Source organism: Echiichthys vipera, assembly GCF_963691815.1.
Source record: "Echiichthys vipera genome assembly, chromosome: 13".
Taxonomy (NCBI): Eukaryota; Metazoa; Chordata; class Actinopteri; order Perciformes; family Trachinidae; genus Echiichthys; species Echiichthys vipera.
Genome location: NC_139838.1, coordinates 27,616,794 through 27,629,431, shown reverse-complemented (window position 1 = coordinate 27,629,431; position 12,638 = coordinate 27,616,794). Strand labels below are relative to the sequence as shown.

Genomic DNA, 12,638 nt, shown 5'->3' with positions numbered 1-12,638 from the left:
TACATACCCAAGTATGTGTCTTGTCTCTCCAATGTCCTGCATAAGCAAATCAAGCTGGGGTCAGGACATGGGAGCTCATATTCTGCTTTTCTAACTTTCCTCCTTCCTGCCTTCTGTCTGTTTTCTTTCTTTCTATAACTTTAAACCAGAGATTTAAATTGAAGGGTTGATGTCAGCCTGTGATCTAACATATGTTTAAAGTCCACTAACCTGTTGAATACTCCTCCAGTTTAAAACAAGCAAGCAACTAAATGTGTAAACTTAACTGGTTGCAGGTGGACATCGTCGGGCAGCTGAACGGACAGGTGGCTGACATGGTCTTGGGAGTGGTGGAGACAGTTGGAGAGGAGCCAGAGTCGGAAGGCATCTCTGAGCAGCATGAAGAGGAAGAGGAGGAGCTGACAAAGGTGAGTTCTTTGACCGTTAACAGCAAAAATCCCCTGCGTTTGGTTTCTCTCGCAATCCCAGAGACCTAAAAACGGAAACATCATTGAGATTAGATTAAAATGAAGACAATCAATTAAATAAAGATGAAAAAATAGATCATATAAGTGAGAAAATATGCAAACACTTGGCCTACTAACCAGAAGAAAAGACACTTACCCTGACCTCTGACTATAGGGAGTTGGGTTTGGGAGCCAGAAATGACCGTATCTGGACCAGAGGGGTGGATCTGAGGGCACTACAGGACACTACGCACGGCGCCAAGATAGCCACTCCCTAAATCAACCATTGCTTTCTGGTCTATTTGACCCTAAGTGGGGCCATAATTTACTAAATGAACATCATGCTGAACTGAAGAAGACTTGAGACTAGAGATTGAGACATAAACTCATTAGGAAAATGTTTACTGAGGTAATAAATCAAGTGAGAAGTTTCGGCTCATTGTCTCATTAACTTCTATACAATGACACTTCTTTATGGAGCCAGTGGAGTCTCCCCCTGCTGGACATTAGAGAGAATGCAGCTTTAAGTGGAGTCTCCTCCTGCTGGACATTAGAGAGAATGCAGCTTTAAGTGGAGTCTCCCCCTGCTGGACATTAGAGAGAATGCAGCTTTAAGTGGAGTCTCCCCCTGCTGGACATTAGAGAGAATGCAGCTATAAGTGGAGTCTCCTCCTGCTGGTCATTAGAGAGAATGCAGATTTAAGTGGAGTCTCCTCCTGCTGGACATTAGAGAGAATGCAGCTTTAAGTGGAGTCTCCCCCTGCTGGACATTAGAGAGAATGCAGCTTTAAGTGGAGTCTCCTCCTGCTGGACATTAGAGAGAATGCAGCTTTAAGTGGAGTCTCCCCCTGCTGGACATTAGAGAGAATGCAGCTTTAAGTGGAGTCTCCTCCTGCTGGACATTAGAGAGAATGCAGCTTTAAGTGGAGTCTCCCTCTGCTGGACATTAGAGAGAACGCAGCTTTAAGGCATTTATGTAATTGCTTCACTTCTCTTACACGGTACAACTGTAAAATCCCAAACTGTCTTTTAAATTCTTAATTTCTTGTCTTTTCAGGTAGAAGAGGTAACATTAACCTTGGAGCCGGAGCCCTGCTCTTTGACCCCGTCCCCGCTGAAGGAGGACCCCTCTACCAGAGGCTCTAGCCCAGGACTGCCAACACAGATCGCTGAATCTGTCGCGGAGAGGATACCGTTTGACGTCACACCCTGCATCGTCCAATCGCTACAGGAGTAGGACAAAGAGGCGGAAGAGGGCTCCGTGGTTATTATTGCGACCAACTAAATCATGAGGCCGGGAAAATACCTGACAAAAAAAGGAAATAAATATTTAAATAATCAAATCAAGCTATTCTATCCCAACCCCCTCCCAACTATGTACCCACTTTGAGTCTGAGGAAATGCAAGAAGCCTTTTTCAGACGAAAACCGGGGATGTGATGTACACAAACTAAATGCCAAGAAGCTCCCCTGAGTTACTGCGGGGAGTGTGGGATATTACGTTTGTGACACCAAACACATAAAAGTTAAAGTAGATAAGAGACTTCAATTCAGTGACTGCTGAAACAAGCTGTGTGGGGATGAATTCAACAAGTTTGGACCAACCGGACCAAAGAACCAGGACTAAAAGCGTTAACAGTGGGCAAACATAAGGATGTGACACCCTCAGAAGAAAAGAAGACAAAGGTGCAACAAGAGGAGGAAAGAAGGGGCCTAGTTACAAAAATCGGTATCAGTGCAATACAACAAACATGGACACAACAAGGTCAAACAAGAATCTGCAAATACTTCCGAGTGGTTGCTTCAGGCGTAGCGTGTCACAGAGTTTGATTTGCTAAGAAATGTATTAGTTTTGATTGACAGCTTGTTTGAGCTTTAGTTGATAAACCCGGTCCCGTCTGATACTTAGAGAGACCCGTGACACACACTCGGAGTTATCTGCAAACACGATCTGGACACAACCAAAAGAAAGTGCATGCTTTTTAACAGTGACCTAGCCCTAACAGTATAACGCAGTATACAAAGTAATAATATATCAAATTGCGTTTTATAACAAAAGAAAAAAATCCAATAAACTGATGTGTATTTGTATGAAAGTAAGACTGTACGTATGTATGTATGAATGTAGCTTTGTTTGTGTGTAAAATATATATATTCTGGGAAACAGATATTTTTTATTGGTGTTCTGTTACACGCACGCACGCACACGCACACGCACACACACACACACACCTTAACCTGACCCTCACCTGACTGATTCAGAGTTTAGCCCCAAAAGAAGCATTTTAAAAAGTGAGGACCGACAACACACACACACACACACACACACACACACACACACACACTTAATATTGTGATAACCTTCATTATGATAATGTATAGCCTAACACACTTAACCAAACCCAAACACTATCTTCAACCTATGCTCAATTCTGAGCTTCACCCCCAAACCATAAAATCAGCTTTTCTAAGTAAGTAAAACTTAATATAGCACCTTATTTTAAGTGTTTTACATCAAGAAAACACAAATATCAACTATGTAAGTGGCCGCTGAGTGGATTGACGGTGTATCAGAAATGTGTAAAAGGAGCTGAAAGAATCTTAAGATTAATCCTGACCTTCACTGGCAGCAAATGCAGCGAAGCTAAAATAACAGTGATGTGAGTTTTACGGCCGGTCCTGGTTAAAATCCTTGCTGCTGCATTTTGCACATGCTGAAGGCGTGCCGGGGCATTGAGACTGTCAGGTGAACAGAGCGCTGCAGAAGTGAATATGTGGGAAAAAAATAATTAGACGTTCTAGATCAGAAGTCGATAACAGTGGTCGGGATTTGTACGTTCTTATTGGAAAGAAACAGGATTTAACTGATGTGTTCACATGATGTTCAAACTTCAAATGAGGGTCAAATATAAACCAATGATTCCTGGATTTTGGTTTGACCAATGGGGCAAGTTGGCCAGTACCCTGAAGAATGTTGTTTATGGTGTTATCAGGAGTTAATGAGGTGTTTTGTCAGAGTTGAGTAAAAGACGTAACAGTTGTGGAGAGCATTTTACTGAAACATAAAACTGTCGCTGGCGTAGGAATGAGAGGACATAAAGAAAACCGACTGATCATCTGGACCAGGTGAAGCTTATAAACAGAGAACAGGAGGGGACTGAGGAAGAGGAGGAAGACGTGATGTCCTCATACTCAAGGTCAAACACTGGTCCCTCGCCAATGTAGAAATAAGAGAGCAAACAGAACCAGTGTGCCTGTTTAGATACGGCATTCCGCGTCACTTTAGGCACATTCTTCCGTGTATGACTGAGTGCCCAGGCTTAAATCTCTTTATTTTATCCTATTTCTAACAAAGTATTTCCAGTCAAACAGATGTCCGCACTTTCAAAAACAACCCTCACTCTCATGGACTAAAATTCAGGACACACACACACACACATACACACAGACGAAAGAAGAGTCTCAACCTTAATGTCCTGCTGTGTGTTTTTCCAGCTGCAGTGTGAAGGTCAGAGGTTTTCCCTCACAGAGCGGTGGTGGTTTTCTTGTCGTCATTAATTCCACTAAAATACTCACGGCCTCGTTTATTAAAGCAGGCCGTGCAGACGTCAACTCTGTCTGCAGGCAGAGAGATGCCCTTGACCAATCCAGCGCTGTTTGGTTGATTTCGTTTGGAGGTTTTCTGTGCGTTTGGCTGCTAGTGGAGTGTTTTTGTATAATAGCATAATAGAAGAAGTCATTGAAAGCAACACGGTTTCATCTGCGGCAACGTAAAAAAAAGGAATCAGGCATTACTGCCACATCATTTCTAATCTCTTTGGAAGGGTTTTACCTACGGCCGCTGGAGAGGACGAGTCACTTTTACACTCCAGCGATCGAGACCCGCGATGCCCCCGCTGCCTGGATAATCATCTGTCCTCCGTTCGTCCTCTCGCTGCTCACAGATGTCATCCTGTAAATCATTCAGGGTCCAAGCACACGAGGCCGATCACAGCAGAGGATCATTTTGAAACAGAAGTGACACCCGACCGGAGGCTTTTTTGAGTGAAAGTGAAGCTTATTGTGGCGTTCTTGTCAGTTTTAAATCAATGCGTCAGTCATTCTGTATAATCACATTAGTGTTCAATCACTTAAATGACTTCTGTGGAGCAAAACAGTGACAGGCATTATAAAATGAGCCGGCTACTCTGACAAAATAACAAGATAAAAAGCAATTTAGGTGAGAAACCACAGGTAGATATGAAAACCCTGTCAAAAGTTTAATATCACAGTTGATCAAAAGTGATTTTGATGTGTTATTCTACTAATTAAAGCTATTCAAAGCTATTTTAATGTTCATTCGGTGGGTATATCGTCTAATTAAGGTGTTTTTTTAGTTGTGACATGAGTAAAAACTCCCGTCAGTTCCTTCAATGTGTCCGTCATTGGTGCTGTGACGTTCTTCTTTATCCAGCCGAGCCTCGGTGAAACAGAGGACACCACAGTTCCTGAGATCCAGCTGGAAGACGGCGAGGGTACACAGGTCCTCCAGCACCCCGTCCAACAACGGCACACTGGGCCGCAGGAGGCACCGCAGAGAATATCTTTGATATTTTGATATACCCGAAGCTTTTCGTTCTCCTGTGGGTCCACACCCTGATTAACATCACACACCTAAAAATAATATCGTTCAGCATGAAATTAAGTAAATGTGTAGGGACTCTTCTCATGCTGCTGCAGAGGTTTGCTGTTATTTTCAGCAGCATTAGTGGTTAAAAAAGACCTTTCAATGCCTTCACCGTACTGCCCCGAGCTAATCACTGTTAGCGACGTCCGGCTGTTAGCGACTATCCTGGATTTCTTTTCTCTGTTAATAGTTCCATTAAAAAAAACTGTCTCGACGGCTTATTGGATGAATGTAAGTGCAGAAAAAGACCATGGGATGATTTTAACACTTCGACATTTTTTCATAGAAAGGAAATCGCTATTCATAAGTTGATTGAAGTACTAAGTATTTTAATTTTGACACGTTTATACAATTACTTAGTTTTATGAATACTACCCAACAGGTTGTTTTTTTTTGGACGGTAACGATGCTTCAGATGAGTATTTTCATCACAACCAGCACAGGGGCAAGTTACTGTTTAGTGCTTCAAAGAAACCTGCTGTATGTCCTTCGAATCTGATTTATTCTTGTCAATAAGACTTATCTGTCGCGGTTTTTAATAGTTATATATATATATTGATGACTCTAAATCACCCGTAGGTGTGAATGGTTGTCTGTCTCTGTTCGTCTCTATGTGTCCTGCGATAGACTGGCGTCCTGTCCAGGGTGGACCCCGCCTCACGCCTGATGTCAGCTGGGATCGGCTCCAGCCCCCCGCGACCCCGACAGGGACAAGCGGATGAAGATGAATTAATGAATTAATTGATATTACTCCTTACCCCAAGTGAAGGAGTTCAAATACCTCGGGATCTTGTTCACGAGTGAGGGGACGATGGAGCGTGAGTTTGGCCGGAGAATCGGAGCAGCGGGGGCGGAGCTGCAGTCGCTCTACCTCACAGTTGTGATGAAAAGAGAGCTGAGGAAGACAAAGCTCTGGATCTACCGCTCAGTCCTGGTTCCTACCCTCACCTGTGGTCATGAAAGCTGGGTCAGGACCCAAAGAACCAGGTCACGGGTACAAGCGGCCGAAATGGGTTTTCTCAGGAGGGGGTCTGGAGTCTCCCTTAGAGAGAGGGGGAGAAGTTCAGCATCCGTGAGGAACTCGGAGTAGAGCCGCTGCTCCTTTGCGTTGAAAGGAGCCAGTTGAGGTGGTTCAGGATCATTTGGTAAGGATGAACCCTGGGCGCCTCCCTAGGGAGGTGTTCCAGGCACGTCCAGCTGGGAGGAGGCCTCGGGGAAGACCCAGGACCAGGTGGAGAGATTAGATCTCCACACTGGCCTGGGAACGCCTCAGGATCCCCCAGTTAGAGCTGGTTAATGTGGCCCGGGAAAGGGAAGTTTGGGGTCCCTGCTAAAGCTGCTGCCCCCGAGACCCGACCCCGGATAAGAGGCTGAAGATGAGATGAGATGAGATGAGAGATATTCCTCTGTAGCCAAGTTTGTGCTCATTATATTTTACACAACTACGTAAACTTCACTGATTGTGTTGAATGTTTCATTAATCAGAGCCGTTCTGAAGCCACGACATCTCGTTGTGTCGTCTCTCGTCTCGTGTGACTTCAAAAGCAAAAGTGAATATTTCTGCCCTACCTTGACTGAGTTCGGTCGTTCTTCCGGTGACTTAGAGAAGAAGAAACGTTTCTTTCTGTCTGCGGTTAAAACGCGCCGCCCCGCCCCTCTCCTCTCTCCTCAGGTCTGTTTAAAACATACATAACACACGACAACCAATTCAAACATTTCACTAAACAAAACCTTTATTTCTCTACATCTTTCACAGTTTTATACATTTGGAGTTTGACTAAAAGATAAATAAATTAACACATTAACCACAACCACAGACGGACGAGACATCAGCACGGCGCCCTCTTAAGAAAGACACATTTGAACAGAACAGACGTAAAGAAAGAGTTTTTGTTAAATCTGCAGGTTTAAAGACTTTAAGGCAGCACCTGAGGAACTGAATCAGGAGACAGGAGAGGCGTGACGATGGAGGGATGAAGGGATGAATGAAAGGGAAGGAGACGATGAACAACACACCAATGTCATTATTATTATCACTGATGAGGTTATTAAAGGCACAGAGGAGCTCTTCAGATTTACTTTCTTTAACCTTTCCACATAACTTAACACGACACATATATATAAATACGACAAACGTATTTTGTAGAAGAAAAGTTCAGATGTAAACGTAGTTTGGTGAATTTTTATTCTGTCTCTTCTAGTTCTTATAAACCAAGACCAAAGACTTTTCTATTTGTCGCTGCTTTTCAGTAAACTGCACCTTAACTTCTGTAACTGTAAACAGCTTTGACCATGTTTTAAATCTTCTATGTTTTTAATGACCTTTTCTATGTTTTAAATGACCTTTTCTATGTTTTAAATGACCTTTTCTATGTTTTAAATAACCTTTTCTATGTTTTAAATGACCTTTTCTATGTTTTAAATAACCTTTTCTATGTTTTAAATGACCTTTTCTATGTTTTAAATAACCTTTTATTTTTTTTTAATGACCTTTTCTATGTTTTAAATGACCTTTTCTATGTTTTAAATAACCTTTTCTATGTTTTAAATGACCTTTTCTATGTTTTTAATGACCTTTCATATGTTTTTAATGACCTTTACTATGTTTTAAATGACCTTTTATATGTTTTTAATGACCATTTCTATGTTTTAAATGACCTTTTATATGTTTTTAATGACCATTTCTATGTTTTAAATGACCTTTCATATGTTTTTAATGACCATTTCTATGTTTTTAATGACCTTTCATATGTTTTTAATGACCTTTTCTATGTTTTTAAATGACCTTTTCTGTTTTAAATGACCTTTTCTATGTTTTTAACCTTTTGTATGTTTTTAATGACCTTTTGTATGTTTTTAATGACCTTTTCTATGTTTTAAATGACCTTTTCTATGTTTTTAACCTTTTGTATGTTTTTAATGACCTTTTGTATGTTTTTAATGACCTTTTGTATGTTTTTAATGACCTTTTCTATGTTTTAAATGACCTTTTCTATGTTTTTAACCTTTTGTATGTTTTTAATGACCTTTTGTATGTTTTTAATGACCTTTTCTATGTTTTTAAGGACCTTTTCTATGTTTTTAATGACTGTTCCTATGTTTTTAAATGACCTTTTCTGTTTTAAATGACCTTTTCTGTTTTAAATGACCTTTTCTATGTTTTTAATGACCTTTTCTATGTTTTTAATGACCTTTTATGTGTTTTTAAATGACCTTTTATGTGTTTTTAATGACCTTTTCTATGTTTTTAATGAACATTTCTATGTTTTTAATGACCTTTTATGTGTTTTTAAATGACCTTTTCTATGTTTTTAATGACCTTTTCTATGTTTTTAATGACCTTTTCTATGTTTTTAATGACCTTTTCTATGTTTTTAATGACCTTTTCTATGTTTTAAATGACCTTTTATGTGTTTTTAATTGATACATTTTATGTTATTCTTTATGCTTTTTATGTTTTGTGTAAAGCACTTTGAAACACCTTGTTTACAAATAAACTTGCCTTGTGATGATTTTATAAAGAAATAACATCTACCTCTGAACCTCCACGCAGCTTTTAGCCTCATAGTTTTCTATGTGTGTATGAACTGGTTTGGTTGAGTCTCACTGCTCTCACTCTATTTGCTGTTATTTTAATGTAGAAACAAAACGGACGTCACTTCTCATTTGTGCACTGATGTTTAAATAGCGAGTCAGTTTCCGTGGTCGCCTTTATGTTTTAATAACCAGAATAAATATCAACACTTTGTAGCTGCAGAGAGGAGGGAGTCTCTCATGAGCAGCTTTAATAATCATCCTGACAGCTTTATATTAAACTGAATTGAGGTCATTTATTAAGCTAATTAATGCAATAATTGGCAAATATCTCTCTGTCAACAAACATCGTCTCCTCATCTAACACATAGATGTTACTTGACAAATTGTCAGCTGTCATGAACGTCAGTCATCACTGTTTTCGGAGCGTCACAAACGTCACATTTTGGAATAAAAAGCTTCTGTTGTTGTATATTTGTTCGCATTTCTTCGAGCAACTTTCTGTTCAATATAATTCTAAATCCTATAAAATAACTCTGGAAGGCTTCCTTGTTGAAAAAGAGAAAATGAAAATCTCCAGGACCTGTGCCGCGGGGTTTGGCTGCACCATCTATCAACTTAACCGTGATGAGATGAGCTCTGGGGCTGCGTTCACAAGGTCAGCACGCAATTTGGAGGTCGTTTTGGGGCTTTGGACAATCTTCCACAGAGGACTGAGCAGCTCCATTAGTCTCCTGCTATCCAGATGGTCTGTTGCTGGTTTAAAAAATAAAATCAATAGCTGCTGCTACCCTCCAATAAAAAACCTGCTTTTAAAGACACAAACGATCAGGGAGCTGCTGTTTGGAGGTTCACTGGGTTCACTTCTGGTTTGAGCGGCACAGGTTCAGATTACTCTTTAAACCGGCGTGTTGTGTTAATAAAAACAAAGATGCAACATGTGTGACAGAGACGGGTCTAATCGATCCAAATTCAAAGTATCGCAGTACAACGGATTCTTCATGATTTAAAGGAGAGATATTCGGCTCTTTTTTAGGTTCATTCTTTGTATTTTGGGTCTCTACTAGAACGTGTTTTCATGCTTCAATGCTTAAAACACATTATCCTTCTGTCTGTCAGAGTATACCTCTATCCACCCTCCGTTTTAGTGACTGTCTCTTTAAAGGGGCCTTCACATGATCAGCTTTTTGCGCTGGACTCACCGTGAGGTTCGGTGCAGAGAACCAGTAAACGGCTAAATCAACGTTAATAACAACTCGTAAACTGCCTATTCACAAACCTGGTGTGACGCCTATAAACCCCCAAGCATTACGTTTTTGTTCCGAGATCGTGAGACAACAGTAATCCGGGAAACTCAGACACACAAACAATAAGTTTGTCCTCCATCTTTCCAGGAGGCTTGATGTCGCTCTCTGGTTGCCTAGGAAACGTAAACGTCACATTCAAAGCTTCTATCTTATTGGTTGTGCTTTTGAAAGATCAGCAGCAACAAGAGCAGCAGCAGAGAAGCAAATCTGAGAGGGGCGCACCGCTACCTTGGGCGCTACCGCCTCCCCCATAGGAAATGAATGGAACGGCCTGTGCAAAGCGTTTGTACCACGTATCATGTGTGGGGGCTTTAAGACCCCCTCCTGAAAAATTCCAGTCTGCTCTGATTGGTCAACCTTTCAGTTCTTGAGCATCTGCACTCTGCGTCTCTACACCATCGTTGCAGCCGGAGATAAACTGTAACCGCACTTTCTACCGATATAGAATATATTTGTGACATCACAACTGTACAGACGTCCTGACAGCTCGTTTAAATGCACAGTTTCTGAATACATGCGCATTTCTCTGTGGATTGAGCGTTTTGATACTTTCACAGTATTTATACAGCACATATATATATATATATATATATATATATATATATATATATATATATATATATATATATACATACAGTATATTTATATATACATACTTATATATGTGTATATATATATATATATATGTGTGTGTATATAGGAAGTGAGGCAAGGCAGGTATCAAAAAAACATACACATACAGAGCTTATTAAGGAAAGACAGATGATGGGAGGGGCGAAGGTCTGAGTGAAATGAGCAGACAGAATCGGTAAGAGATGAATAAACTGTCCTCACAAGAAGAAAAATGATGCTTAGCTCAGCATAGCTTCAAGCTTTAAAATCTTTGCTCTACCTAAGCGGCGACAGTAAGAGGTAAATGATTGTCCAAAGACCAGAGCAACAAATTAAGAACGGAAAGAAAAAAACTCACACCATTAAAAAAGTTTGACATTATAAAAAACATAACCATCACTCGTGTCTAATCTAAACCATTGGCTCGTCATCACTGTCTTCATCCCCCTCAAGGAGTCTCTGTAAGGGTGTCAGGGTGGAGGGAGGGACGGAGTAGGAAGGAGGAAGAGGAGGAGGAGGAGGAGGAGGAGGAGTAGTGGAGGAAGAAGGGACTGGGGGTGGAGTGGTGGAGGGAGGGAGGGTGAGGTTGCTGTTGTCGCTGCAGGCCCCGGTGCTGCTGCTGCTCTCCTCCACCTCCAGCGTCACGCCCTCGATCCACACCTCCGTTTCATTCTCGTGGTAGTGAAGATGATGATGATGGTGGTGGTGGTGGCGGGGGTGAGGCGGGGAGGGGGGCGGAGGCTGGGGAGCAGTCGGAGCTGAGGCAGGGGAGGTGGAGGTTGGAGAGGTAGGAGCGGAGGAAGAAGAAGTAGAAGGTGGAGGTTTAGAGACGTTTTTGTGGTTGCTGATGTCGCGAAAGCTGGCGAGCGGAGGACGAAGCCGGACACCGGAGCGCGTGGAGCCCTCGATGGCCTTCTGGAGCTGCAGGAGGAGGAGGGAAAGGCCAAGGAGATGGAAGGAAGGAAGGAAGGAAGGAAGGAAGGAAGGAAGGAAGGAAGGAAGAAAGGAAGAGGATTGGAGGAGAAGGTTGGGAAACAACAGTAGAAAGAGCAAAAGAAGAGGAATAAGAGGAATAAAAGTAGAGAAGACAGTAGTTAGCAAGAAAAAAAGAGTAAAACAGGGAGATTGGTGAGTTAAAGGAAGAAGGGATGATAAAGTGAGGAAGAAAAGCAAAAGGGAAATAATGTTTATGAATGAAGGAGAGAATAATGGGTAAAGGCAGAAGGAAGGAAGTGAATCAAAGAAAGCCTGAAACATACTGAGGGAATATTGATTATGCTAACAAGAGACTCGTACATAATTCAAAAAGCTTTATGAAACCAACTGGACGTAGTTTTTCCTCCAAAGTCAAGACAGACAAGGAAGAGTTGAGTGAATTAACAAAGGAAGACGCAGATCAACAGGAATTTAATTTACGGCTTGATGTTGATTCCAGCTGACCTTCATGAGTCAGAGTTTGTAAAGAACAATGAAGTGTCTTACCTCTTTCAGCGCCACCACTCCCACCAGTTTGCCGATACTGGTCACATAAGCATGGCTGAGCCCCAGCAGCGAGAATAAGGTGTGGGTCTGTGGAGTGAAAAAGGTCACGCTTCAAATCAAGTCAAACATCCGGCTTTCAGAGCAGGAGTGCCTTTTTTTACATCCGTCTGTGACTCGGATAATTTACAGGCTGTGTGCCTCTCCGTCAGCTCTGTCTAGACACGATGTCACAGAGACAGAGAGATGAAAGCCGACTGGCTCGAGGCTGCGGGTCAACCACGGAGAGAGAAAGTCCTTCAGAGTGTCTCCGTGCTCAAAGCTCTCTGTTCGTATTCAGGCTAAGGTCGCGGTTTGTACGAGCTCTTTGTATGCGCCAGCACACCTCGACCACAAAGCCTCTTTTCACACATGAATAAGCAGAATCTCCTGGATATAATCACGAGAATGATCAAAAAAACAAAAACAGAAGTGGTACAAGCTGTTCACACGCTTCAGTATCCTGCAGATTTATGCAAATTCTGATTCAGGCCCTGTTTAGACGGAGACGATGTGGAAAGGGAACGCAAAAGTGGCGTTGTGTTCTCACTTTTTA

The 12,638-nt window shown here is 41.7% G+C and overlaps 2 protein-coding genes across 4 annotated transcripts in view; one reads left to right on the top strand and one right to left on the bottom strand.

The window, feature by feature from the left end:
- Nucleotides 1-1,683, top strand: part of LOC310955411 (uncharacterized protein) — a gene marked incomplete at its 3' end in the record, with an annotated part of 50,198 nt that extends 48,515 nt beyond the window's left edge. The window contains exons 9-10 of the mRNA XM_083925230.1: nt 276-407; nt 1,504-1,683. Of these exons, the coding sequence (XP_083781356.1) occupies nt 276-407; nt 1,504-1,683 (312 nt within the window). The remainder of the gene's footprint in view (nt 1-275; nt 408-1,503) is intronic.
- A 5,878-nt stretch (nt 1,684-7,561) lies between these two features.
- LOC310955586 (chloride channel protein 1-like) overlaps nt 7,562-12,638 on the bottom strand; it is a 40,779-nt gene continuing 35,702 nt past the window's right edge. Inside the window, exons 23-25 of one of the 3 annotated variants that reach the window (XR_014593446.1) lie at nt 12,047-12,133; nt 8,242-11,485; nt 7,562-7,811 (exon numbers count right to left, since the gene is read on the bottom strand). Coding sequence is in view for 1 of the 3 variants with exons in the window: in XM_083925500.1 (XP_083781626.1) it covers nt 10,976-11,485; nt 12,047-12,133 (597 nt within the window). In the remaining 2 variants the exon portion in view is untranslated. Of the gene's footprint in view, nt 11,486-12,046; nt 12,134-12,638 lie in introns of all 3 variants that reach the window. The other 2 variants (XR_014593447.1, XM_083925500.1) reach the window with 2 other exon arrangements.